This window comes from Cebus imitator, unplaced genomic scaffold (assembly GCF_001604975.1).
Source record: "Cebus imitator isolate Cc_AM_T3 unplaced genomic scaffold, Cebus_imitator-1.0 Scaffold271, whole genome shotgun sequence".
Taxonomy (NCBI): Eukaryota; Metazoa; Chordata; class Mammalia; order Primates; family Cebidae; genus Cebus; species Cebus imitator.
The window spans coordinates 2,309,942-2,333,391 of NW_016107586.1; the positions used below are offsets into that span (position 1 = coordinate 2,309,942).

At 46.5% G+C, this 23,450-nt stretch overlaps 1 protein-coding gene across 2 annotated transcripts in view; it reads right to left on the reverse strand.

Moving 5' to 3' along the window:
* Positions 1-11,895: 11,895 nt before the first annotated feature.
* GSTO2 (glutathione S-transferase omega 2) overlaps positions 11,896-23,450 on the reverse strand; it is a 34,267-nt gene continuing 22,712 nt past the window's right edge. The window contains exons 6-8 of one of the 2 annotated variants that reach the window (XM_017500807.2): positions 15,766-15,872; positions 14,262-14,345; positions 11,896-13,532 (exon numbers count right to left, since the gene is read on the reverse strand). In XM_017500807.2, the coding sequence (XP_017356296.1) occupies positions 13,223-13,532; positions 14,262-14,345; positions 15,766-15,872 (501 nt within the window). In that variant the 3' untranslated portion in view covers positions 11,896-13,222. Of the gene's footprint in view, positions 13,533-14,060; positions 14,346-15,765; positions 15,873-23,450 lie in introns of those variants that run through there. The other variant, XM_017500810.2, reaches the window with a different exon arrangement.

Genomic DNA, 23,450 nt, shown 5'->3' on the forward strand with positions numbered 1-23,450 from the left:
AGGAAATCTGTGAGGCTCCCGGGGCAGAGCTGGGGACAGGGGGGTGGATTTCCTATTGACAGAGCAGAAGCTTTCACTCCCTTTTTATTCTTAGACTTTCAGGAAACTTTAAAAAAATAACAAAACAGAACCTTTCTAGCCTGTCTTTGAGGCAACTTGTATGCTGCCTGCAGAGTTCCAGAAAGGGCTTTTGAAAGCTGGCCGTAGGGTGGATTCCAGCCTAAGACCTTATTTCGCAGAGCTGATGTATGCTAAGAAATATAGGAGCTGCAAGTAACAGGAAGCTTTTGGTTTTTAAGGAAATTGTATTTTTTTTTTTTTTTTTTTTTTTTTGAGACGGAGTTTCGCTCTTGTTGCCCAGGCTGGAGTGCAATGGCGCGATCTCGGCTCACCGCAACCTCCGCTTCCTGGGTTCAGGCAATTCTCCTGCCTCAGCCTCCTGAGTAGCTGGGATTACAGGCGTGCGCCACCATGCCCAGCTGATTTTTTGTATTTTTTTTTAGTATAGACGGGGTTTCACCATGTTGACCAGGATGGTCTTGATCTCTTGACCTCGTGATCCACCCCCCTCGGCCTCCCAAAGTGCTGGGATTACAGGCGTGAGCCACCGCGCCTGGCGTGGAAATTGTATTTTAAATGGAGGATTTTGAGTCCTCTTAGGGCCCTTTGGCCTTTCCACTAAGGATGACCCCGCCCTCTTTCTCCAGAGTCTCTTTTCCTTCCCAAGGATGCTTGACTCTCCCCAGCATCTGCTCACTTGCTTTGCACAATAACAAGGTTGAAATGAATAGGGCTGGCCCCAAGGCCAAGAGGTTGGTTAGGTTGGGGAAAGGCCTTACGTCCTCGGAAGCTCCAGCTCCTCTGCATGCCTTGCTGAAGCACGGCCCCCATTGAGAACCTGGGATGGTTCTCTGGTTCCTCAACAAGGGTGTCATCCGAATCACCTGGAGAACCTGGTCCATTACCCAGACCCCGCCTTGAACCTACATGGTACTCAGAAACCAATCGAGTGGTTGGATTAGGCTTGATTTTTAAGGATTTCTCCCAAGTGACTGATGGCACCCCTAGTTGAGGAAGCCATCTCACTTTCTTTCCTAATGGAAAGTTAAAGAAAATCCAAGTGGACTACTTTCCCTACAGACCTATTGGAAGATAGATAGACCTGGGAAAAGCCAGTGAGCCTGCTGGGAATCTGTGGTCTAAGTGGCATGGTCTAAGCTGCACCACAAGCTTCTCATGAGGGCACCCACATTCACACTAGCACCATCAGCATCAGAGAGAGGGTGGGACGCCCTAGATGGTGAGCACTTCTTAGCAGGTCATTAATTGTCCACAAGCATTTATCAGGAGACTAATGTGCATAAGACATTGCAGAAGATAGGAAAATGAATAGGACCAAGCCTGTTCCCTAGAAGAGAACAGCAGAAGGTGACCTTCCAAGTACTGACCTATTCCTCCGAGTGTCACCCCACACTACACCTATGGGTATCACCTGGGTGCAGCTTCCTGGGCCGTGTCGCAGACTTCAGTGGGATCCCGAAAAGTTAGTACAGGAATCTGCACTTCACCAACTTCCCCATGTGATTTCGGATGTCCAAGAACCACTGGACACCTGGGGTGATTAGGGAAGGCCTCATGGTGCAGCGCTCCCTGATAGAGCCTCTGAAAAATAACCAGGACTATGGCCAGGAAAGGGATTCCGGCCAGAACCATGGAGTGAGGGTGGGAAGGCCTAATAGAGGCAGGTGAGACAGCACCTACTGTATGCCAGGCACCATTCCGCACACACATTTGTTAATGTGCACAATTCCATGTCAGTCCTAGGATACAGGTGCTGTTCTTATCCTCCCTACTTTCCAGATAAGGAAACAGGCACTGAAGGAGCAGGTGACTTGTCTGCGGTCAGCGTGGTAAGTAGCACAGCCCAGATTCCAACCCAGGCAGTCCTGGTGTTGGCATATACTGAGAAGTCTTGGCAGATGAGGTTGAAAAGATAAGAGCGGGGCTGAACATGGACAGCCTTGAATGCTAACACAAGGTAAATTTGGACTTCATACAACAAGCAGAGGTGAGCCATTGGTGGGTTTTGAGTAAGACAGTAACTTGATTCATCCCCAAACGACGGAGTCCATATCTTTGTGATCAGCGCCATCCTCGTCCGGTGCTGTGGGGTACGTGGCCAGCTTCCAGAGCAGGGTTGGTGGCAGCTGACAGTGGTTGGTGAATGTCCAGAAAGTCCTAACTCACTCCGAGGCTGTGATTCAGAACATTCTCATGGTCCATCTCGTCTCCACGTCATGGGACAAAGCTGGAAGTCTGTTTGGTTTGGCCAGTGACCGAAAGCAGAGGGAGCCAAGAAGCCACAGAGTGAAGGGAAGGGCAATGTGTGCCTTCAGCTGGGTCCTCCCTCTCCACCCCATTCCGCCTTGCCCCACCCCTGCCCCTGGGAGGGGCATTTCTTAGAATTAACTTTTCTCATTGCCATCCAAAAATAGCTTGCTTAACTAGTTTGTTATTTAAAACAATAAAATAAAAACAGTAATACAGTCATAACTTTAAAATTCAAGTACTAACTGGAAAGTTAAGTAACAGACTAAAGGTCCCATTTCTGACTTCTTAATCTACTGCCCAGAGATAACCAATACGAAGTTTTTTGTGTATCCTTTCAAAATTTTTCTGTGTATGTGTGTAAGCATCTTTTTAGTCCTTTTTTGCATAAATGGCATCATACCAACTAACTCTTCTTGGTTATCTTTTTTTGAACATTTGGCTCTACCTTATTCTTTAAAATAGCTGCTTACTGGCCAAATACAGTAGCTCACGCCTGTAATCCCAGCACTTTGGGAGGCCAAGGCAGGAAGATCGCTTGAGCTCAGGAGTTTGAGACAAGTCTGGGCAACATGGCAAACCTCGTCTCTACAAAAAAAATACATAAATTAGCCAGGCACAGTGGTGTGCGCCTGTAGTCCCAGGTACTCGGGAGGCTGGGGCGGAAGGATTGCTTGAGCCTGGGATGCAGAGGCTGCAATGAGCCATGATCACTCCACTGCTCTCCAGCCCGGGTGAAAGAGTAAGACCCCGTCTTAAAATAGCTGCTTACTCTCTCATTGTCTGTATGTAGGTACCATAACTTACCCAACTTTCCCTATTGAGGGAAGTTGTCTCCACTTTTTTTGCTATTATAAACAACACTCTAGTGAACGTCTCTGTGCACAAATCCTGTTCTGAAATGATCCTTCCTCTCCTGGTAATATGGATTCGCCGCCAAGCATCTCATTATAAAAAGAACCATTGCCTGGGATTTATTCAATCATCTTGACTCAACAGTGAGGAAAAGGCGTTTGACCAAGTATTGAGCAACAGCATGTGTCTGCCTGGGTCTGGCTCTATGTGGGGAACAAAAGTGGAAGACAGGGGCTCTGTCCCCAAGGAACTGGGTCTAATAGGAAGACTACCAATGGCTGCAAAGTAAGTCAGAGATCAATGAAGTGCGGTAAGTAATTGAAAGTGAAATTGTGTGGCTCTGAGGCCTGCCTGAGAGGAATGTGAAACAGACCTGCTTTGAGTTTCAGCTGTAACATCTTTAGCTCCCTTACCGACTGAAAAATGTGAAGAGCCTCCCCAAAGAAAATCAAATCTACATAATAGTGCTGTCTCTCAAATGCTTGTATTCACTCCATTCATCTGAGTCTGGTTTATTTCCTCCCGCACAATGTGGGGCCCTACTTTACCAGGGAAAATGGCATTTTCCACCCTTTGATGTTTCTCTACAGCCCACAAGGAAGCCAGAAAATAAAAGTGTCAACAACAAATTATCTCTCAGAAAGAGGGAACCACAGAAACCTCAGAGATGTTCAAAGACATTTCTTCTTGCTGGGAAAAGGCGGGTCTTAAAGGTGTGAAGTGAGAGCCGTAGCACAGGGGTGGGGTAGGGAGTTTGGAAGAGTTTTGTCCCATCTGTTTCTTTCAAACCCACAGGTCAGTGATATTTTAGGTTTCTCTTGGAGCAGCTTTATTTAAAGTAGAAATAGCAAAGACCCACGCCCTGTTTCTTCTCATTAGCTGCCCTTGCCTGTCTTCCCAACTGGCCAGAGATAACGCCCACAGCCCCCACAGCCTTACTGCCATGAAGGAGGCTTCCTTCCTGAAGAATGAACTGAGCTATGTTAGACTAAAGGTTTCCTGGGACGGTGGCTGGACCCCCAGGGACTGACGATGCCCTTGCATCTCTTCCAAAAGGCCTGGCTAGTGCTGAATCAGCCCCCAGGGGTCTGGAAGCCGTAGGTCAGCCCCCGGTTCTCCTAGCCAAAGACAGTGAGTCAGCCCATATATACCCCATGTACTCCCACCCCAGGAGTCAGGACCAAGCAAGACTACAGCAGGTGCTGTACGTAGAGCCAGATTCAGAGCCAGGGAGAAGTCAGCGGTGTTCAGCCCTCTGGATATGCACAGCTTTGCCCACTGCAGTTTCTAGGAAGCCCTCTCCATAGGGACAAAATGCCACAAAGAGGAAACAACTCTGTGGAGAGGGCTTCTGGCCAGGCAGGGAAGCTGCACAAGCGTCACGCATCCAGAGCAACGCAAAATGTCCCATTAGGCTGCAGCGTTGCTCAGCCTGAACGTTTAAATCCAAAGAGAAGCAAGAGCAGCCACCTGCCCTCTCTCCATGTACCCTCTCGATATGGGGGCCTATGCAAGATCCTGCCCACGAGGCACCAGCCTTCATGACAAAGCTGGTGCTAAGGCCAAGGAGACTGAGAGCCTCACTATAAATAGCACAGGGGCTAACAGAATGAGCTCCGTGTTCAAATATCCACTGTACCATGTCCTAGCTCAGCAAGTCTCACCATTTCTAAGAGCCTTGGGTGTGCTTCAGTTTCTTCAACTGTAAAGTAGGAATAATACTGCCCATTTCTTTTTCTTTTCTTTTTTTTTTTTTTTTTTTGAGACGGAGTTTTGCTCTTGTTACCCAGGCTGGAGTGCAATGGCCCGATCTCTCGGCTCACCGCAACCTCCGCCTCCTGGGTTCAGGCAATTCTCCTGCCTCAGCCTCCTGAGTAGCTGGGATTACAGGCACGCACCACCATGCCCAGCTAATGTTTTGTATGTATTTTTAGTAGAGACGGGGTTTCACCATGTTGACCAGGATGGTCTCGATCTCTTGACCTTGTGATCCACCCGCCTCGGCCTCCCAAAGTGCTGGGATTATAGGCTTGAGCCACTGCGCCCGGCAATACTGCCCATTTCATAGAACCATTGAGAAGGCTAAGTGAAAGGGCCTGTGTGATGCACTTAAGCTTTGGGCCTGACAAACTCAACAACAAAAACTGCGGAGATTCTTCCCCTTGCTGTGAGGAGGGCTCCTTACAGCCCAACTCCTACTGCCTGGTTCCCTCCGCAGTGTGAGCGGTCCCTCCACATGGGAGTGCTTCCTCCCACACGGGAGTCTGTCTGCCCTGGGGGTTCCCTCACACACCTCCCATAGGGCTAGACGCAGGCCATGTACTCAGGAAATATTTGTGCACCTCACTGGAGGGGCCTGGGGCATTGCCCCCTGCTTAGGGGAACAGAGGGGGTCTCTTGCCTCTGCCCTTCTGACCCCTCTGCTGTCATCCCTCTGCAGGACGGCCAGAGCCTAGACCTGCAGTTGCCATAGCAACAACAGAGCCAGAGAGAGTACCAGGCGGGCATCCCTGTGGCTCCAGAGAAGCAGGTACCTCTTCTAGACAGTGAAGTGGGGAAACAGCTGTGATAGCAGCCTCATGATGAGCTCCCTGGAAGGGGCCTGGGTTTTTACATCATCCATCCATCCATCCATCTTTCCTTCCTTCCATTCGCTCAGTCATTCATCACTACTATACACAAGGCAGTGCGCCAAGCACCAGGAAAACAAAGTCAAATGTAACTTTGAGAGAGCTCCCAGTCCAGGAGGGAAAGCAGAAGAGGAAGGCAGCAAGGGCAGGAGGCGAGGTAGTGCTGGCAGTGGGGAGGGTGAGCAGGGCAGAGGTTAAGGGCACAGGCTCTGGAGTCAGCCTCCTGCAAGCAAACACCAGCTCTGCTCATCTCTAGCTAGGCAACACCTGGGTAAATGACTCCACCTCTAAGCCTCAGTTTACTGATCTGTAAAATGGGAGTCATTGGTATTTACTTCATAGGGTTTGGAGGTATTAGCAGTATATATAAAGTACCTAGCATATAGTAAGTGCTCAGTAAACAGAAAGGTTTACTATTGTTCTGAATCTACCCCACATCCCCTCCTCCACAACCCAAGGCTGAAGCCCGAGTTTCCAGTTAGGGCTTCCTGCAGAGTTTTCTCAGCTAACTCTTCCCCTGGCTTTCAGGATAAGCAGCTCCTACTGCCACTGTACCTGGGATGTCTGTGTGTCCCCCACCTCTCCACCTCCCTGCTGCTATTGGATCATCTGGGACAGTGTCTCAGATAAAGTCCCCAAAGAGGGTCCTTCTGTTTAGCAAATAAATGGCCAATGACCATTTATGTTAGAGTGAAATACTTAAAATACTTCCTGTCCTTATTTTTTATACAGCTCCTTATTTTTCATCCAGATACCCTCCTCTTATGGCAGAAAGGCACAGAAACATGTAACACATGCATGCGTGTGCTGAACGTGCACGTGGGCACGTGTGCACACACATACACTTTGAGAGCACCTGTGAGCATAACCTGAATAGTATGCCCAGATCTAGCAACAGCTATTCCTGCTAACAGTCGTCCTTCCACTCCCCAGCCACAGTCCTGTGATGCTGGGACAGAGACTACCCCTACTCAGGGTTCCCTGGGGGCAGCATCATCACTAAGCAACCCCTACCTTCACTGCTTTGTCCATCTCAACCCCAGTACAGGACTGGAAATGGCTCTTCATATTGGCTCCTATGGCAGGGAGCTGACTGTTGCTGCTCGACTGCGCCCTCTGGAGGGGGCTGTCTGCTAATGACAAAAGAGGCCCAGGAACCTTGCTGTTTGCAAGGGGATTTGTGGGCATGGGGGATCCTTGGGAGGAAATGGCAGGGCAGAGTATTGCAAACTTTTTGTCCCTGGAGCACATGTGTAAGCATCCTGTCCATGTGCAGCAAGGTACCAGAGTGTTTTAGTGTCCTTTCAGCATCCAAGCTGCTTGGTAACCGGGCAGGCCTGCAGGCATTGCAAATCCCTCACATTTTAACCCTCGGAAAGAGATAACCTGCCCCAAGAGGAGACAAAGATTCTCTGCTGGACCAAACTTTAGTCAGGCTCCCGAACCTCCTCCTAGGTTCATCTGTGTATGTCCTTGTACAATTGTTTTAGCAAAGAACCCTGCTAAGTTAGTTTGGCAAGAACTCCTCCACGTCAACATCAGATCACTCTTGCTATCTAATCAAGTTCCTTGTCCTCCGCCATCCCACGGGTGATGTCTCATCATGCTGGCCAGTCTTCAGCAAGAATCCTGTTAGGTCAGTTAGAGGATCCCTAACATTTCCTCTGAGTGATTTTCAGTCCACTGACCTCCGCTCTACTCCTTGGCTATAAATACCCACTAGTCCATCCTGTAGTCAGAGTTGAGCACAATCTCCCTCCCCCACTGCAAAAGTCTCATTGCTTCAGTCCCTAAACCTATCACAGTGGTTATGAATAAGTCTTCCTTTACATGCTTTAGACAAGTGTCAGTGAATAATTTTTTTCTTTAACAGAGAGTAGAGTAGTGAGATTCTGAGTATGCTTCAGAAACATGGGAAAGAATATTTATTTTGCATCATCAACAACATTGCAAGATTTCAGAATGCACTGCATTAAACTTGGCCTTGGGTGTGAGGGAGGAGGGGGAGGGATACAATCGCAGCTTTCAAGGGATCACAGGTTGAGATTACACCTACACACAGGAAACAACCAGAAAACAACTCCAAACCATGAATCAAGCCATGTGCAATGTAGGACATCTAGTTCCGCAAAGTGATGGGGGGATGAGCACAGGGTTCAAGTCTGATCATCAACAGAAGCCTCATCCTAATAGGGTTGCCTGCCATGCACTGACTTGCACCCAACTGGTACTAAGCCCGTGCATAAATGAGCCCCTCATTCTACAGCCCATTTTACAGATAAGAAACTGAGGCACATAGAGGTGAAGCAACTTAAGAAACTTAAGTTGCAAAACCAGGATTTGAACCCAGGGCTAACCTTGAAGCCCGGTCTGTAACCCCTATGGCATACCACTTCTCTTTACACAAACAAGAATTTTGATCGGAACTTTGTGAGAAAAGGGTGGTTGGGAAAAATGGAAGGCTGCTCTGAGGAAGAATAGTATGTAGAGGAAATGGCATTTTCAAAGGCTCAAGAGCTCTAACAGGCCAGATGAGAGCAAAATGTTTGAAAAGATCAAATGTTCAGCCTTCCAGTCACTCACGGATGAAGATAAAAGGAAAATGGGTCTCCCAGGTGGGCAGTGTTTAGTGTGTGTGTGTTTGGTGGGGGTGCGGGGGATGGATGACTGGGAACTGGAGAGTACTGGAGACTACTCAATGGGAACTGCCTTGGGCTGGATATATGGTTATTTGTGAAGGCTGTATATAACAAACTAAGCTAGGCTGATATAAACCACAGGAGAGTCAAGTTTGGTTCCTAACTCAGAGTAACCCAGTGCTCCCTCCATCAAGGCCAATGACTCCCACAAAGGAAATATGGGTAAGGAGACTTGAAGGTGAGAAATCAAGAAACATAACACCTGCCCTTCCCGCCACCACCATCAAAGCTCCAAGAAACAATGTGGAAGCCACATGCAGGCAGTCTCTGCAACACTGAAGGGAATCCTCTAGCTTGTACCTTATGATTTAGATTAAATCTACTTTATTTATTTATTTACTTATTATTTTGAGACGGAATCTCACTGTCACCCAGGCTGGAGTGCAGTGGCACAATCTTGGCTCACTGCAACCTCTGCCCCCTAGGTTCAAGCAATTCTCCTGCCTCAGCCTCCTGAGTAGCTGGGACTACAGGCGCATACCACCACACCCAGCTAATTTTTGTATTTTTTAGTAGAGACTTGGTTTCACCATATTGGCCAGGCTGGTCTCGAACTCCTGACCTCATGATCCACCCATCTTGCCCTCCCAAAGTGCTGGGATTACAGGTGTGACCCACTGTGCCCAGCCTAAATCTACTTTAATACTCAAAGTCATTCTGTCCTCCCAGGCCTCTGAGTCTGTGATGGAGGGGCTGCCACAAAGGTTTCTGAAATGCCTTCAAGGCCTTTTCCCCATTTTCTTGGTTATTAGCACTTGGCTCCTTTCTACTTATGCAAATTTCTGCAGCCTGCTTGAATTCCTCCCCTGAAAATGGGCTTTTCTTTTTTACCACATGGCCGACTGCAAATTCTCCAAAGTTCTTTGCTCTGTTTCCCCTGTAAATATAAGTTCCAACTTAGCATCATTTCTTTGCTCACACATATGAGCATAGATTGTTAGAAGCAGCCAAGGCACATCTTGAATGCTTTGCTGCTTAGAAATTTCTTCCAACAGACTGGATGTGGTGGCTCACACCTGTAATCCCAGCACTTTGGGAGGCCGAGGCAGGTGGATCATGAGGTCAAGAGATTGAGACCATCCTGGCCAACACGATGAAACCCCGTCTCTACTAAAAATACAAAAATTAGCCAGGCGTGGTGGAATAGCCTGGAATACTCCCAGCTACTTGGGAGGCTGAGGAGGAAGAATCACTGGAACCCTGGAGGCGGAGGTTGCAGTGAGCTGAGATTGCGCCACTGCACTCCAGCCTGGCGACAGAGCAAGACTCTGTCTCAAAAAAAAAAAAAAGAAATTTCTTCCAACAGATACCCTAAATCATCACTCTCAAGTTCAAAGTTCCACAGATCCCTATGGCAGGGGCTCAATGCAGCCAAGTTCTTTGCTAAAGCATAACAAATGCGATCTTTGCTCCAGTTCCCAGTAACTTCCTCATTTCCATCACCTCCTCAGCCTGGCCTTCACTGTCCATATCACTACTGGCATTTTGGTCATAACTATTCAACCAGTCTCTAGGAAGTTCTAAATGTTCCCCCATCTTCCTGTCTTCTTTGGAGCCCTCCACACTCTTCCAACCTCTGCCCATTACCCAGTTCCAAAGTCACTTCCACATTTTCAGGCATCTCTGTAGCAATGCCCCACTCTGCAGAACCAATTTTCTGTATTAGTCTGTTCACATGCTGCTAAAAAGAAACACCCGAGACTAGGTATTTGACAAAGAAAAGAGGTTTACAAAAGCTGCATGTTCTCACTTACAAGTGGGAGCCAAATGATAACACATGGACATGCAGAGGAGAACAACACACCCTGAGGCCTATTGGACGGTACAGGTACAGGATGGGAGGAGGGAGAGGATCAGGAAAAATAAATACTGGATACTAGACTTAATACCTGGGTGATGAAATAATCCATACAACACACCCCCGTGACACATGTTTATGTATGTAATGAATCTACACATCCTGCACGTGTACCCCTGAATTTAAAATAAAAGTTTTTTTAAAAAGAGGTTTGATTGGCTGATGATTCTATAGGCTGTATGAGAAGTATAGTAGCTTCTCCCACTTATAAGTGAGAACATGCAGCTTTTGTAAACCTGAGAGACCCCAGGAAGCTTCCAGTCATGGCGAAAGGCAAAAGGAGAGCGAGGCATCTCCCATGGTGGGAGCTGGAGCAAGAGGGGTCAGGGAGATGCTGCACACTTTTAAACAACCAGATCTCATGAGAACTCACTCACTATCACAAGAACAGCACCAAGAGAATGATGCTAGACCATTCATGAGAAATCTACCCTCCTAATCCAATCACCTCCCACAAGCATTGGGGATTACATTTCAACACAAAATTTGGTGGGGTCACAGATCCAAACCATACCAGAGAATTTTAGATTTAAAAGAAATTTCAAGAACCATTTAGTGACCAGCACCAGCACCACGACCACGACCACAGCCAGCTGTCCCAGCCACACGAGCCCCACCCCACCATGCTCCTTCCTCCCCCTAGCCATGTTAAATTGTAACTGGACCCAGTCCAGGCTAGATGGTAGCTCAGAACCTCCAAGGAGGGGAATGTCACACAACCTCCATTCTGATGTTAACATCATCTATGACAATGAGTTCTTTCAAATGCTGTGGTTTAAACTGATTTTTTCCTTTCTCCAATCTGCAAAAGATAGAAAACGGCTCTGATATGGTTTGGCTGTACGCCACCCAAAATCTCATCTTGAATTTTAACCTGAATTATAATCCCCGCATGTTGGGGAAGGGACCTCAAGAGAGGTGATTAGATTGTGGGGGTAGTTTCCCCATGCTGTTCTCATGATAGTGAATGAATTCTCATGAGATCTAATGGTTTTATAAGGGTTTTTTCCTCCTTGGCTCTGCACTTCTCTCTCCTGACACCTTGTGCAGAAGGACGTGTTTGCTTCCCCTTCCACCATGATTGTAAGCTTCCTGAGGCCTCCCCAGCCATGTAGAACTATAAGTCAATTAAACCTCTTTCCTTTATAAATTACCCAGTCTCAGGCACTTCTTTATAGCAGCATGAGAATGGCCTAATACATGTCCTCACCTTTAAATCCTTAAGTTTAGTGCTTTTTATAAGATAGACACCTGCCAGATATGGTGGCTCACACCTATAATCCCAGCACTTTGGGAAACTGAGATGGGAGGATCACTTGCAGCCAGGAGTTTGAGACCAGCCTGGTCAACATAGCAAGATCCCATCTCTATTATTTAAAAGAAAAGAAAAAAGAGGTAGGCCAGTTACTAAAAGTGGTTATCTCTGGGACATAAGAAAATGGAATATTTTCTATTCTATTATTGCATTTTTAGCCCATATATATTATCTTTCCATATGTATTATTTATTTAAGAAGCATATTTTAAAAGTTCTTCATGGAGTGTTAATTACCTCCTTCCCTCTTTGCTCCTGGCCACATCCTTCTCGTTTTATTCAAAGATTAATTTTGGAATTAATCTTTCAAAACTCAGTTTTCTCTGTGGGTCAGACAATTGACAAAGAAGTGAGATGGAGGAAGTGTAATTACATGCAGGTGACCAAGACCCTGGTAAACTGCAGGGAGCATGCCTGGCCAAGAGGCTCTCAAATCCCAAACTGGGCTATATAGGCCACCAGGCTGCAAATTCCCCCATGAGTGCTGTTCTCCATTCTATAACTCCTGGTTCTTCAAGCTTTCTAAATTAGTGTGTGGAGCCCCAAAAGAGAACACCTTCATCTTAGTGAGCCAGACATGCCATTTCCTGTTGCATCAGTAGTAACTTTGGTCTTACGCCAAGCACTCACTAGCACGCAGGATTTGTACCGGCAAAAGGCTGATCAATCCCCTAAGTCCTATGAGAGGCCACAGGAGAAGATTCCTCTCTTCTTGAGCAAAGATCCCAAGGAAACAGTGATTCACAGACCTCACTCAGCATTAACTCGGGTGCCATGGCAACAGGGCTCCACATCCGGAGCAGATGGTACGGCAGACTGCCGCCGTCATGCGGTGCCTCTTCTGGAAGGTCTGGCCATCTCACCAAGCTGGCTTGCTTCTGCCCAGCTGGCACAGAGTAACACCTGGTAACTATTTACGTGGGTCAAAATATACCCAGAGCCAGCAGATGGCAGGGCCAGGCTGAGATGTGGGGAGAGAGGGCTGGTTTGGGCTGTCTTCTGCAGAGGCAGAGGCGGCAGACAGCTCCTTAGGGGGCACAGACAACGCAAAACATCGCTCCTGTTGCTGCCTGGTGTCTCAGCACAGCTAGAAGGAGGGGAAAGGATCCAGCATGAGCAAAGCTGAAATGATCACAGGCTGATCCTCAGACACTAAGATGAAAAGGCATTGGACAAACTTGGTCCCCCGATGCTCCCAGCCCAAGGCACCTGTCAGCACCAGCCATCCTCAGCTCTTTGCCGTCTTCAGTGGGGTGCTGTCTTCAGCCAAGATAACAGAGGGGCCACATCGGAGACAAGCATCCCCACAGCAGATAAGCAGCTCCAAAGCACTGGGTTTAAAACCTCAACCAAGATAAGTGGAGAGATGGGGTCTCCCAGGGACAGAGCCAGTGTCTTTTTCAACTTTAGCCCCAACGTGCCCCTGGGCTTGGTACACAACAGGTAACCAGAAGCATTTGTTGAATTGGAAGAGAGTGTGACGCAAATCCAATGGAATGACCTTTGCTTGTGGCTGGGTTTGGGGCGTGTGTATTTTTTTAAGGCAGGATGCTGGCCATAGAACATTTTGTGAGACATCCTGAGCCCTGACAGCACCAGTGAAATTCTGACGTAGTTAGTCCTGGGTGATAAATCGGTGTTTCATTTCCTGCTTTGGAATTCTTTCCAGTCACAAGAACTTTGGTGTCTCCAGGCCCATGGCCAAAGTTTGGAGAATTATACTCATTCTCACCCACGTGGACAGAAGCATTCATTTGCCAAATGGAAGGTATTTGGGTTTGGAGTGTTTTCTTCTTCCTTCTCCCTCTTCTTAAGCTTTTACCAGGGAGGTTTTTGAAGGGTGTCAATCTGTAGAGAAAAGCATCAATCATAGGTTGACCCTGAACCTCAGCATCAGCTTCTGCACCAATAATCTAGAGATCAAACTGGGCTGAAGGCCAAGGAGTTAGGAGGTACACAGGCTCCCAAAATGTGCTCTGACATTAGCACCAGGTTCTTTCTAGAGAATAGTTAGAAGCTACAGGCTAAGCAGGCCATATGGCTCACGCCTGGAATCTCAATACTTTGGGAGACCAAGTTCGGTGGATGGCTTGCAGCCAGGAATTGGAGACCAGCCTGACCAACATAGTGACACCCTGTCTCAACAACCAAAAAAAAAAATTAACTCAGCATGGTGACGCGTGCCTGTAATCTTAGCTTCTCAGGAGGCTGAGGTGGGAGAATCAATTGAACTCAGGAGTTCAAGGCTGCAGTGAGCCATGACTGTCCCACTGCACTTCAGCCTAGGTAACAAAGCAAGACCTTGTCTCAGAAAAAAAGAAAAGCAGCAGCAGCAGCTACAGGCTAGAGGAGTCAGATACATTATTATTGAAAGAATACATTTTCTGTTTTCATTTTATTGGGAACTTAAAAGGAATGTGACAGATTGATTCCCAAGACAATCCGTGATGTAGACTCCCAACAAGCTAGGGAATTCTGGCCGGTGAAGGGGTGGACTGTGAGGCTCAGTCCAGCCCAAAGTCAAAGGCATCAGGGTTGTCCTGAAAATAGAGATTCAAGAAACCATGGAAAACGCACTTATCCGTGAGAAGGGCACAGACTGTGGGGTCCCGCTTCATGGCTGATACCCAGAGCCGCAGGGCTGGCGTGTGGCTCAGGCAGCTGCAAAACAGGAAAGAAGCATCAGCACAGCGCTGGGGGAGGCATCAGGGAAGGGGATGCATGTTGCTTTTTAGATTTGTGATATATGAAAAATGGGTTTATTTTGGGGAGTTATCTTATTATCAAATGAGAATGACAACTTCCTGGAGGAAAATCTTATTTTTTGAATAGCTGAATGTGTTAGAAGTTGTTGTTGCTTCTAATAATACAGTGAAATACATTGGACTGATGGCTCTGGGAAAATAACGTGTCTGTGCTTCATTGGGTTTTTTGGGGTTTTGTTGTTTTTTAATATACATATTTTTAAAGCTTAAGAAACTTACATGTGCTTCACTGTTTGCCAACAAAAAGACAACCTTCTAAAACATTCTTGGGTCATTCTCAGAGTTTACTTTAGGAGACAGAAAAAAAATAGAGACAAATAATTTCCGAAACATTTTTTAAATGAATAAAACAATGATGAAACTTGAAGTCATGGAGCTGACAGGGCCCTTTCAAAGATCGACCAGGACATTTAGGTCTGGGATTTATAAAGCGACAAGCTGAAAATAATACGAGTGGGGTGTGGGAAATCCAGGACTAGAAGGCCCGTGGTTCCATGCTCTGTCTTCAGAGGATACAGCCTTTTGTAAATTTTATGTTTGAGAAATTGAGTTTAAAATATCCTGACATGTCATATCTGATCTCCTTCAAAGAGAGCTGAAGTCGGACGTGCAGGAGACAGTGCCTGGGTGGTCTCCAGTTACAAAGGTGCAGACACAGTTCTGCTTCAGCAGGGCCAGATTTCCAAGCACCAGAAATGTCCAGCACCCACCATGAGGGTGGCTTGGTTCTGCACACATCCAACTTCTCTGAGCTTTGAGGTAATAGAGCACTGTTCTGCCCAGGACCCTACACAGCTATTTCTTCTGCTTTAACGTCCCTGCACTTCCATAGTGTGATGTTGCCTTTGTGTTTGTATGTTCCAACACCAAGCATATATTACTATACACATCTTTTTTATAAGGTTATTTCTATCTGGGGGAAGATTCTTCTGGGCAATAAGACACGACTAAGGTATATGGTATCCACTGGGGACCCAGCAGGACCAGGTGGAGGCGTTGGGCACCGTGACAGTGATTCTCCACCTGCTCTCACACCGGCCGTGTGGGGGTGCTGGTGAGGGGAGCAGGCTCTGAAGTCTTTGGGAAGCTCCTGGACTAGGGGGTCTTATACGCAGAAATGCAGGTAAAGTGTGGGTCTGAAGTTAACAGTGGAAAGGCATACGTGTTTTTAATAAGGAAGCACATACTGCAGTTTAAAAACCTGATTCACTTCACAGACACTCTGAAACATGTCTACAGGGGGCAGGCAGACCATCTTAACCATTGTTATTCAGTGTGACTCTGGGAATTTACCGCCGCAAGGTCAAATGTCTTACTCCGCTATCCCATACACATCCAGCCGCTCAAACCAGGGCCAGAGGAGGTAATCAATCATGGATATACAGGCTCCACCAAAGAAGGTGGTGTTCTGATACTCAAGAATCTAAAAATGAAAACAGAACAAAAGCAAATAAGTTCATATATCTGCTGACATTTTTATAGACACTAAATGCAAATCTCAAACTAATTCTCAGAGAGGGAAAACTGAGGCCTCTATCCTTCTCCCTCTGGTTATGAGAATGCTTCCTCCCTTTCTCCGAGATTTCCTCTGCCTCTTTGAGGGTCACACTCCTGGCCACCTCTGTCCCTTCCCTCCTTTCAACACTAGAGTGACAGTGTGGCTCATCTGATTGGAGAAACTGGAAAAACAACCCCCGCAGAGTAGCCCCGGCCCTCCCTCTTAGCCTGGAGCAGCTCCTCCATGTCCTAAGCCTTCCAAGGACGAACTGAGCCCTGGACAGAGGAGGCCCCACCTCAGGCCAGCAGTGCCCATTACTTGAGGACAAGGGGAGCCTCAGCCTGATGTTGAAGGGCAGCACCAGGAACCCCACTTGGAGCCTTCCGTTCTCCAGAGTCTGCTTTATCAATAAGAAAGTGGATGCTGTAATTTCCATGCCTTATTATTTTATCTTCTCAATTCAAAACTAAGACAGGAAAGAGCATCCTATTTAATAGGCCCCCTCAAGTTCCAAACTTGTGTTCTTCTGCTGCTGCTTTTTTTTTCTTTTTTGTTTTTTTTGAGATAGAGCCTTGCTCTGTTACCCAGGCTGCAGTGCAGTGGATCAATCACAGCTCACTGCAGCCTCAACCCCCCAGGCTCAAACAATCCTCCCACCTCAGCCTCCCAAGTATCTGGGATTACAAGTGCAGGCCATCACACCTGGATGATTTTTATATTTTTCTGTAGAGATGGGGTCTTGCCATGTTGCCCAGGGGTCTCAAACACCTGAGCTCAAGGGACCTCCTGTCTTGGCCTCCCAAAGTGCTGGGATTACAGGTGTGAGCCCCTGCACCCAGCCTCCAACCCTGTGTTTCTACCACACTTTCTTTTTTCATTTGAGCTTTTCAAACTTCACACTTGTTGGCCACTCAACACTATTACTTAATGTATTAAAATAAAACTTCTCATTCCCGAATGAGACAAATCAACCCAGATAGGTTGACTGCAAGGAAAACGGACTCTCAACAGACAGGGAGCGAAAGGCAGCCCCAGAAAAGTACCTGCAAATTTAAAAAAGCAAAAGTGTTTAGCAGAGGCTATTGTTGGTCCAGGTCTTTCCAAAGAGAAAAGTATGGCATGAATTACCTGGTTAAATCAAGCAAGCTAGTCATTTGGACCTACATAACTCATAATCAACTCAACACTGCCCTGTAGCTATAGATCTTCACCGCTGGGCCCAGGTGAGTTGTGGAAATAAGCTATGCTGGTGTTTTCATCTGGAAATATCAGGGTTCTGGTGAGGGACAGAGGGCAAGAGGACCAGAATCAAGCTGTGAATTGGGGTCCCAGGCAGGGATGACACTGGCAGCCAGGAGACACTCAGGCTTACTTCTTCACACGCCAGGCCAGCTTGTTGACTCTGCTGTGGGGTGGTCCAGACTTGTAGGTACAGAGGTGAGCTCGGGAACCAGCAGACCTGGTCCTGTGCTGTGTGCTGAGCTTCACCTCTGATTCAGCATGGAACCCAGGGCAACTTACCTCTTCGGCAAGCCTCCATGTTCTCATCTGCAAAATGGTGGTAATGTTAGTGCCCACCACGGAGGTTATGGTGAGGTGTAACATCACTGTGTATAAACACTCTGGCCCCACTCAGTAAATGTGAGCTCCTGTGATGAGTGGAAACACAGGCCCCTGAAGGTGACACCCACAGAAAGCAAATCCATCCCTGATAGAAAGGATCAACAGGCTCCTCAACCTGCCACCCCTTCTCAGAGGGGCTGCCCTAAAGCCTGCATCTTCATCCCGCCCAGTGTGGCATAGAAGAGTCCCCCTGACCATTGTCCTGGAAGTCTGAAAAAAAAATGTTAGGTGGCATCACCTTGTTCAAGGAAGCTAGCAGGATGGCACTAAAACAGCAGAGTCTGACCAGTGAAAACTCAAAACAGAAGCTATTTATAGCCAGGTATAAATAAAATTTGGGTAGAGGGGAAAGGAACAACACATCCAATTTTTATGGATTCCAGAAGGCTCCAGACTTTATGTTCAGGAATAGATGATCATTACTCAAACTCTCTTTTTTTTTTTTTTTTTTTCCCTGAGACGGAGTTTCAGTCTTGTTACCCAGGCTGGAGTGCAATGGCGCGATCTCGGCTCACCGCAACCTCCGCCTCCTGGGTTCAGGCAATTCTCCTGCCTCAGCCTCCTGAGTAGCTGGGATTACAGGCACGCGCCACCATGCCCAGCTAATGTTTTGTATTTTTAGTAGAGACGGGGTTTCACCATGTTGACCAGGATGGTCTTGATCTCTTGACCTCGTGATCCACCCGCCTCGGCCTCCCAAAGTGCTGGGATTACAGGCGTGAGCCACCGCGCCCGGCTTACTCAAACTCTTATCACTGGCTTTGGAATGTGTGCCTCCAGCTTGTTATTGGACTTCATGGCACAAATCAGAACCAAATCTACACCAAGCAGCTCTAGAACATCTATAGAGCTCTTCTGCTTTACAGAGCAGAGGTGTTCTTGGAAAAGTCTTTGTCAAAACAAATCATAAATAGACATTTAATGGAAGCCATGGTGGATCCTTTGGTGAAATGAGGAGGGAATTTTTAAAATGAATAACTGCTTAGTAACTGATGTTTATTTAGTGTATATCTCTAAAGCTTTCCACTTACTCAAAGTAGGAGTATGCCTCTAAATATACAAGATCTGATGGATACTATGAATTTATATAGTAACACTCGTAAAATAACCCAACCCTTATCAAGGTACTCGGCACAATACAAAGTTGAGATAAGCATTAGGAATAAACGGATTAGCTATCCTTCCCCAGTCCCCTCCCCTCCCCAGCAAATGCACATACACACTTCCCTCACATTTTCCAAGTGTGTCTTGAAATCACCCACATTAAAACTACTTGCATTTCTTAATACAGCTGCAGATTATTGAGCCCCATCCCAGACAGGTATTTCTGTACCAATTTCAAGTAGGGCAAGTCTAAAATCCCAACAGAAAAGCTATCTTTCCCTAAACTAGCACAAAGCACTCACTCCTTTAGAGACACAGGAGAACATCCTGGACAGGCCTCCCTGGAGGTTTGCTGAAGTCTTCAGGAGTCTCGATAGGAGAGTTCCCTTCTGTGCAAACCTGGAACCTTCTAGACACATAAAATTACCTTTCCCCTTAAGAATCCTACAAAATCGGGACTGGAAGGGCCCCTGAAACTCATCTAAGTATGACCTCCTCATTTCACCATTTATTTCTACCATGCTCATTACACAAAGGATTAGAAGTGTAATGTAAAAATGTGCACTACATACTAAATATGAAAAATAGTAAAATACTATAATCAGCAAAAATGAAAGCTGGAACAGAAAGTCAAAAACCAGGAAGGAAAACAGCATCAAGATATCAAGTCCTAGTCCTGCAGAATTCCTTCAATAAAGCCTTGAATTTGGCTCTTGGGTTTCCTGGCAGCTGACGGGGAGAGGAAAACATGTTGGGGCTGTGATTCTTGTCTCCCAAGGGGAAGCACAGGGAGGCCTGCTATACAGAGGAGCAAACCCAGTCCCAGGGAGGTTACAGGGCTCTCTGGTTCACACCAGAGCTAACACACAAGTCATATTTTCCTAATTCCCAGACTAGTGTCCACACTTATTCAATTTCAAATATGTATTTTTAGAGCCTAATTTAAAACATCCTCAAATTGCTTGAACCCAGGAGTTTGGGACCAGCCTGAGAAACATGGTAAAACCTCGTCTCTACAAACAGTACAAAAATTAGCCGGATGTGGTGGTGGGTGTCTACAGTCCTAGCTACTAAGGAGGCTGAGGTGGGAGGATCGCTTGAGGCTGGGAGGTCGAGGCTGCAGTAAGCTGTGAACATGCCACTGCACTCCAGAACAAGACGCTGTCTCAAAAAACAAAAACAAAAACAAAAAAATTGGCCAGATACGGTGGCTTCTGCCTGTAATCACAGCAATTTGGGAGGCCGAGGTAGGTAGATCACTTGACCCCAGGAGTTTGAGACCAGCCGGGGCAATAGGGTGAGACTCCATCTCAAAATAAATAAATAAACAAAATAAAATAAAAATAAAAACGCTTCCTCAAGTCTGTTGTGAATTCTTTTCTGTAAGAATGAGAAAGAATACCATGAACCGTTATCTTGATATGGTTTTCTTTCCTGGTTTTTGACCCTCTGTTCCAGCTTTAAATTTAAGTAACAGCAAAAAGCTTGGAACCAGCAGCTTTGAAAGCTCCTCCTTCTCTACAGCCACCGATTGGCTCAGCTCTGAGCTTCTCCGTGAGAATTCCCTCCTCAGTCTCACTCTTTCTTGCTCTCTGAATCAGAAGCTCAAGCCAAAGCAACTGACAGAGGGATGAGACATTCCAACATACTCATGCTGAAAGAGCTTATCAGAATTCTCCCCTTCCTGTTTTATTCCACTGATGAGCAGGTCTTCAGGCAACTTTACTAAAATAGTTATTTCTTGTACTCAATTTAAAACAAGTCCCTTGCATTTACAGCCAACTACTCCTCTGAAGAAATTGTAGGATAGAGGCAGAGGCAAAATAAACTGACAGTCTTAACTTCAAATGTCTTGTCTTTCTTAAGTGTTTTATCATCAGGAACGGAATAAGAAGTGGGTGTTAGATATAGGTCCACTTAGCAGTAGTTATGTTAACATCAAATCTGTCATTTTAAGAATTCTATGTTTTCCCACCTGATTATAAATCACATATAAAGATACGGCCAGGCACGGTGGTTTGTGCTTGTAATCCCAGCACTTTGGGAGGCTGAGATGGACAGACTGCTTGAGCCTAGGAGCTCGAGACCAGCCTGGGCAACGTAGCGAAACCCCATTTCTACAAAAACACTAACTGGGCATTGTGGTGTGAGCCTTCAGTCCTAGTTACTCAGGAGGTTGAGGTGGGAGGACCACTTGAGCCTGGGAGGTTGAGGGTGAAGTGAGCAGTGATCACGCCACTGCACTCCAGCCTGGGTGACAGAGCAAGACCCCGTCTCAAAAAAAAAAAAAAAAAAAAAAAGATATTGATTTGGTAGTCCAGCACTGTGGCTTACGCCTGTAATCCCAGCGCTTCGGGAGGTCAAAGTGGAAGGATCTCTTCAGGCCAGGAGTTCAAGACCAGCCAGGGGCACCTAGTGAGTCCTCGTTGTTTATTCTTTTATTTTACAAAAAATAAAAAAATTAGCCAGGTGTAGTGGTACCCAGGAGTTCGAGGCTGCAGTGAGCTATGATCGTATCACTGCACTCCAGCCTGGGCAACAAACACAGCAGGACCCCATCTCAAAAGACGGAGAAAAAAAAAAGATATTGGCCATTCTTAATGTTGAGTAGCTTCCCTCACAATGGCATCCCTCACTTTCAGAACCACTGTCATTTATTTGTATGAGCAGGCAAAGCAAAATAGCCTACTTAGAAAGTGCTTTTCTTCAAAGGCCCCAGATATCCCCTATAAGGCTTCTACAAATGGTAGAGGAGGGAACTGAGGCTCTAGCTTCTAGCCCTCAGATTTTCTGAAAACACTGACACATTTTCAATTCAGGCTTAAGAGTTCAAGAGGTTTGTTGGAGTCTTTAGGACCTTCAATAAAAGAGCTCCTTTCTAATGCAAAATGGTACTGTCCAGACATGTAAAATTACTTCCCCTTTAGTATGATAGATATTTTGCAGAAAGGTGTTTGACCTTCTGTAATATTAGAAAAATCTATTTGAATGGACTAGGCACGGTGGCTCACGCCTGTAATCCCAGCATTTTGGGAGGCCGAGGGGGTGGATCACAAGGTCAAGAGTTGGAGACCAGCCTGGCCAATATGGTGAAACCCAGTATCTACTAAAAATACACACACACAAAAATTAGCTGGGCATTGTGGTGCATACCTGTAATCCCAGCTAGTCAGGAGGCTGAGGCAGGAGAATTGCTTGAACCCAGGAGGCAGAGGTTGCAGTGAGCCGAGATCACGCCACTGCACTCCAGCCTGGGCAACAGAACGAGACTCGGCCTCAAAAAAAAAAAAAAAAAAAAAAAAAAAAAAAAAAAAAAAAAAAAATCAAAGCTATTTAAAAATTTTCTGTTCTCCAATTCACTGAAAAATAAGACTACGGATGTGATGAGGGGTAGAGAGCAAGCAATGCAAATGAAGAGGGAGGGACTGCTTGGTAGAACGGGGGTGCACTGTTCCCAGGCCCTGCACGTGAGACGCCGGCTGGAAAGGCACCTCATCTTCTGCGAAGGCCCCTTGGGCGCCCCTAGAAGGACGAAGGAGAACGTAAGCGTTTTGAGGAACGCCCTGGAACACAAGGGGAAGGAGGAAGTGCGCGGGGCTCCCCCTGGTGGCCATCAGTGAGAGGCGAGTTGGCCGCGGCTCCCCAAGAACGTTCAACAGGAAGAAGAAATCTGCAAAGTTTTTAAGAGAGAAACAAGATCATTAAGAGAAGCGAATCCCAGACTTCTCCAAACCAGGCACTCAAGAGAGCTCCAGTCTTCAACTCCTTGGTTCAGCCTCAATCATTGAGCTTCAAACCTTGAAGCGGCCATCTCACCTTCACCACCATCTACACCATTGCCAAGAAATCCCAGGTTCCCAATCCCAAAAGGGTGTGGTGGCTCCCAGTGGAGGGGCTGCTGTACTTGCTCGAGAAGGAAGAAAGAGTTTTTCCACATGAAAATCGTTCTGAAAAAGCAGAAGCCATCCCCTACTCTCTGCCCGCCAAAAAAAAGCAGAAGCCATCCTCCACCTTCTGCTGCCCCTAAAAAGACACAAAACTACCTGCAAGTACATCAGCAATACTGGTCCTTTTCCAGAAGCAGCAGAAAAGTACTCAATGCCAGCGCAGAAATCTTTTCTTAATATTTTTATTTTTGTGGGCACATAGTAGGAATATATGTTTATGGGGTACATGAGATATTTTGGTCCAGGCATGCAATGTGAAATAAGCACATCATGAAGAATGGGGGATCCGCTCCCTCAAACATTTATCCTTAGAGTTACAAACAATCCAATCACACTCTTTTATTTTTAAATGTGCAATTAAGTTATTATTGACGACAGTCACCAGGTGGTGCTCAGATAGTAGGTCTTATTCATTTTTTCTATGTTTTTTGTACCCATTAATCATCCCCACTTCCCTGCCAGCCCATACTACCCTTCCTAGCCTCTGGTAACTATCCTTCTACTCTCTATGTTCATGAGTTCAATTGTTTTGATTTTTAGATCCCACAAATAAGTGGCAACATGCGATGTTTGTCTTTCTGTGCCTAGCTTATTTTACTTAACACAATCATCTCCAGTTCATCCATGTTGCAAATGACAGGATCTCATTCTTTTTATGGCTGAATAGTCCTCCATTGTGTATATGTACTACATTTTCTTTCTTCTTCCTCTTTTTTTTTTTTTGAGACGGAGTTTCGCTCATTACCCAGGCTGGAGTGCAATGGCGCAATCTCGGCTCACCGCAACCTCCGCCTCCTGGGTTCAGGCAATTCTCCTGCCTCAGCCTCCT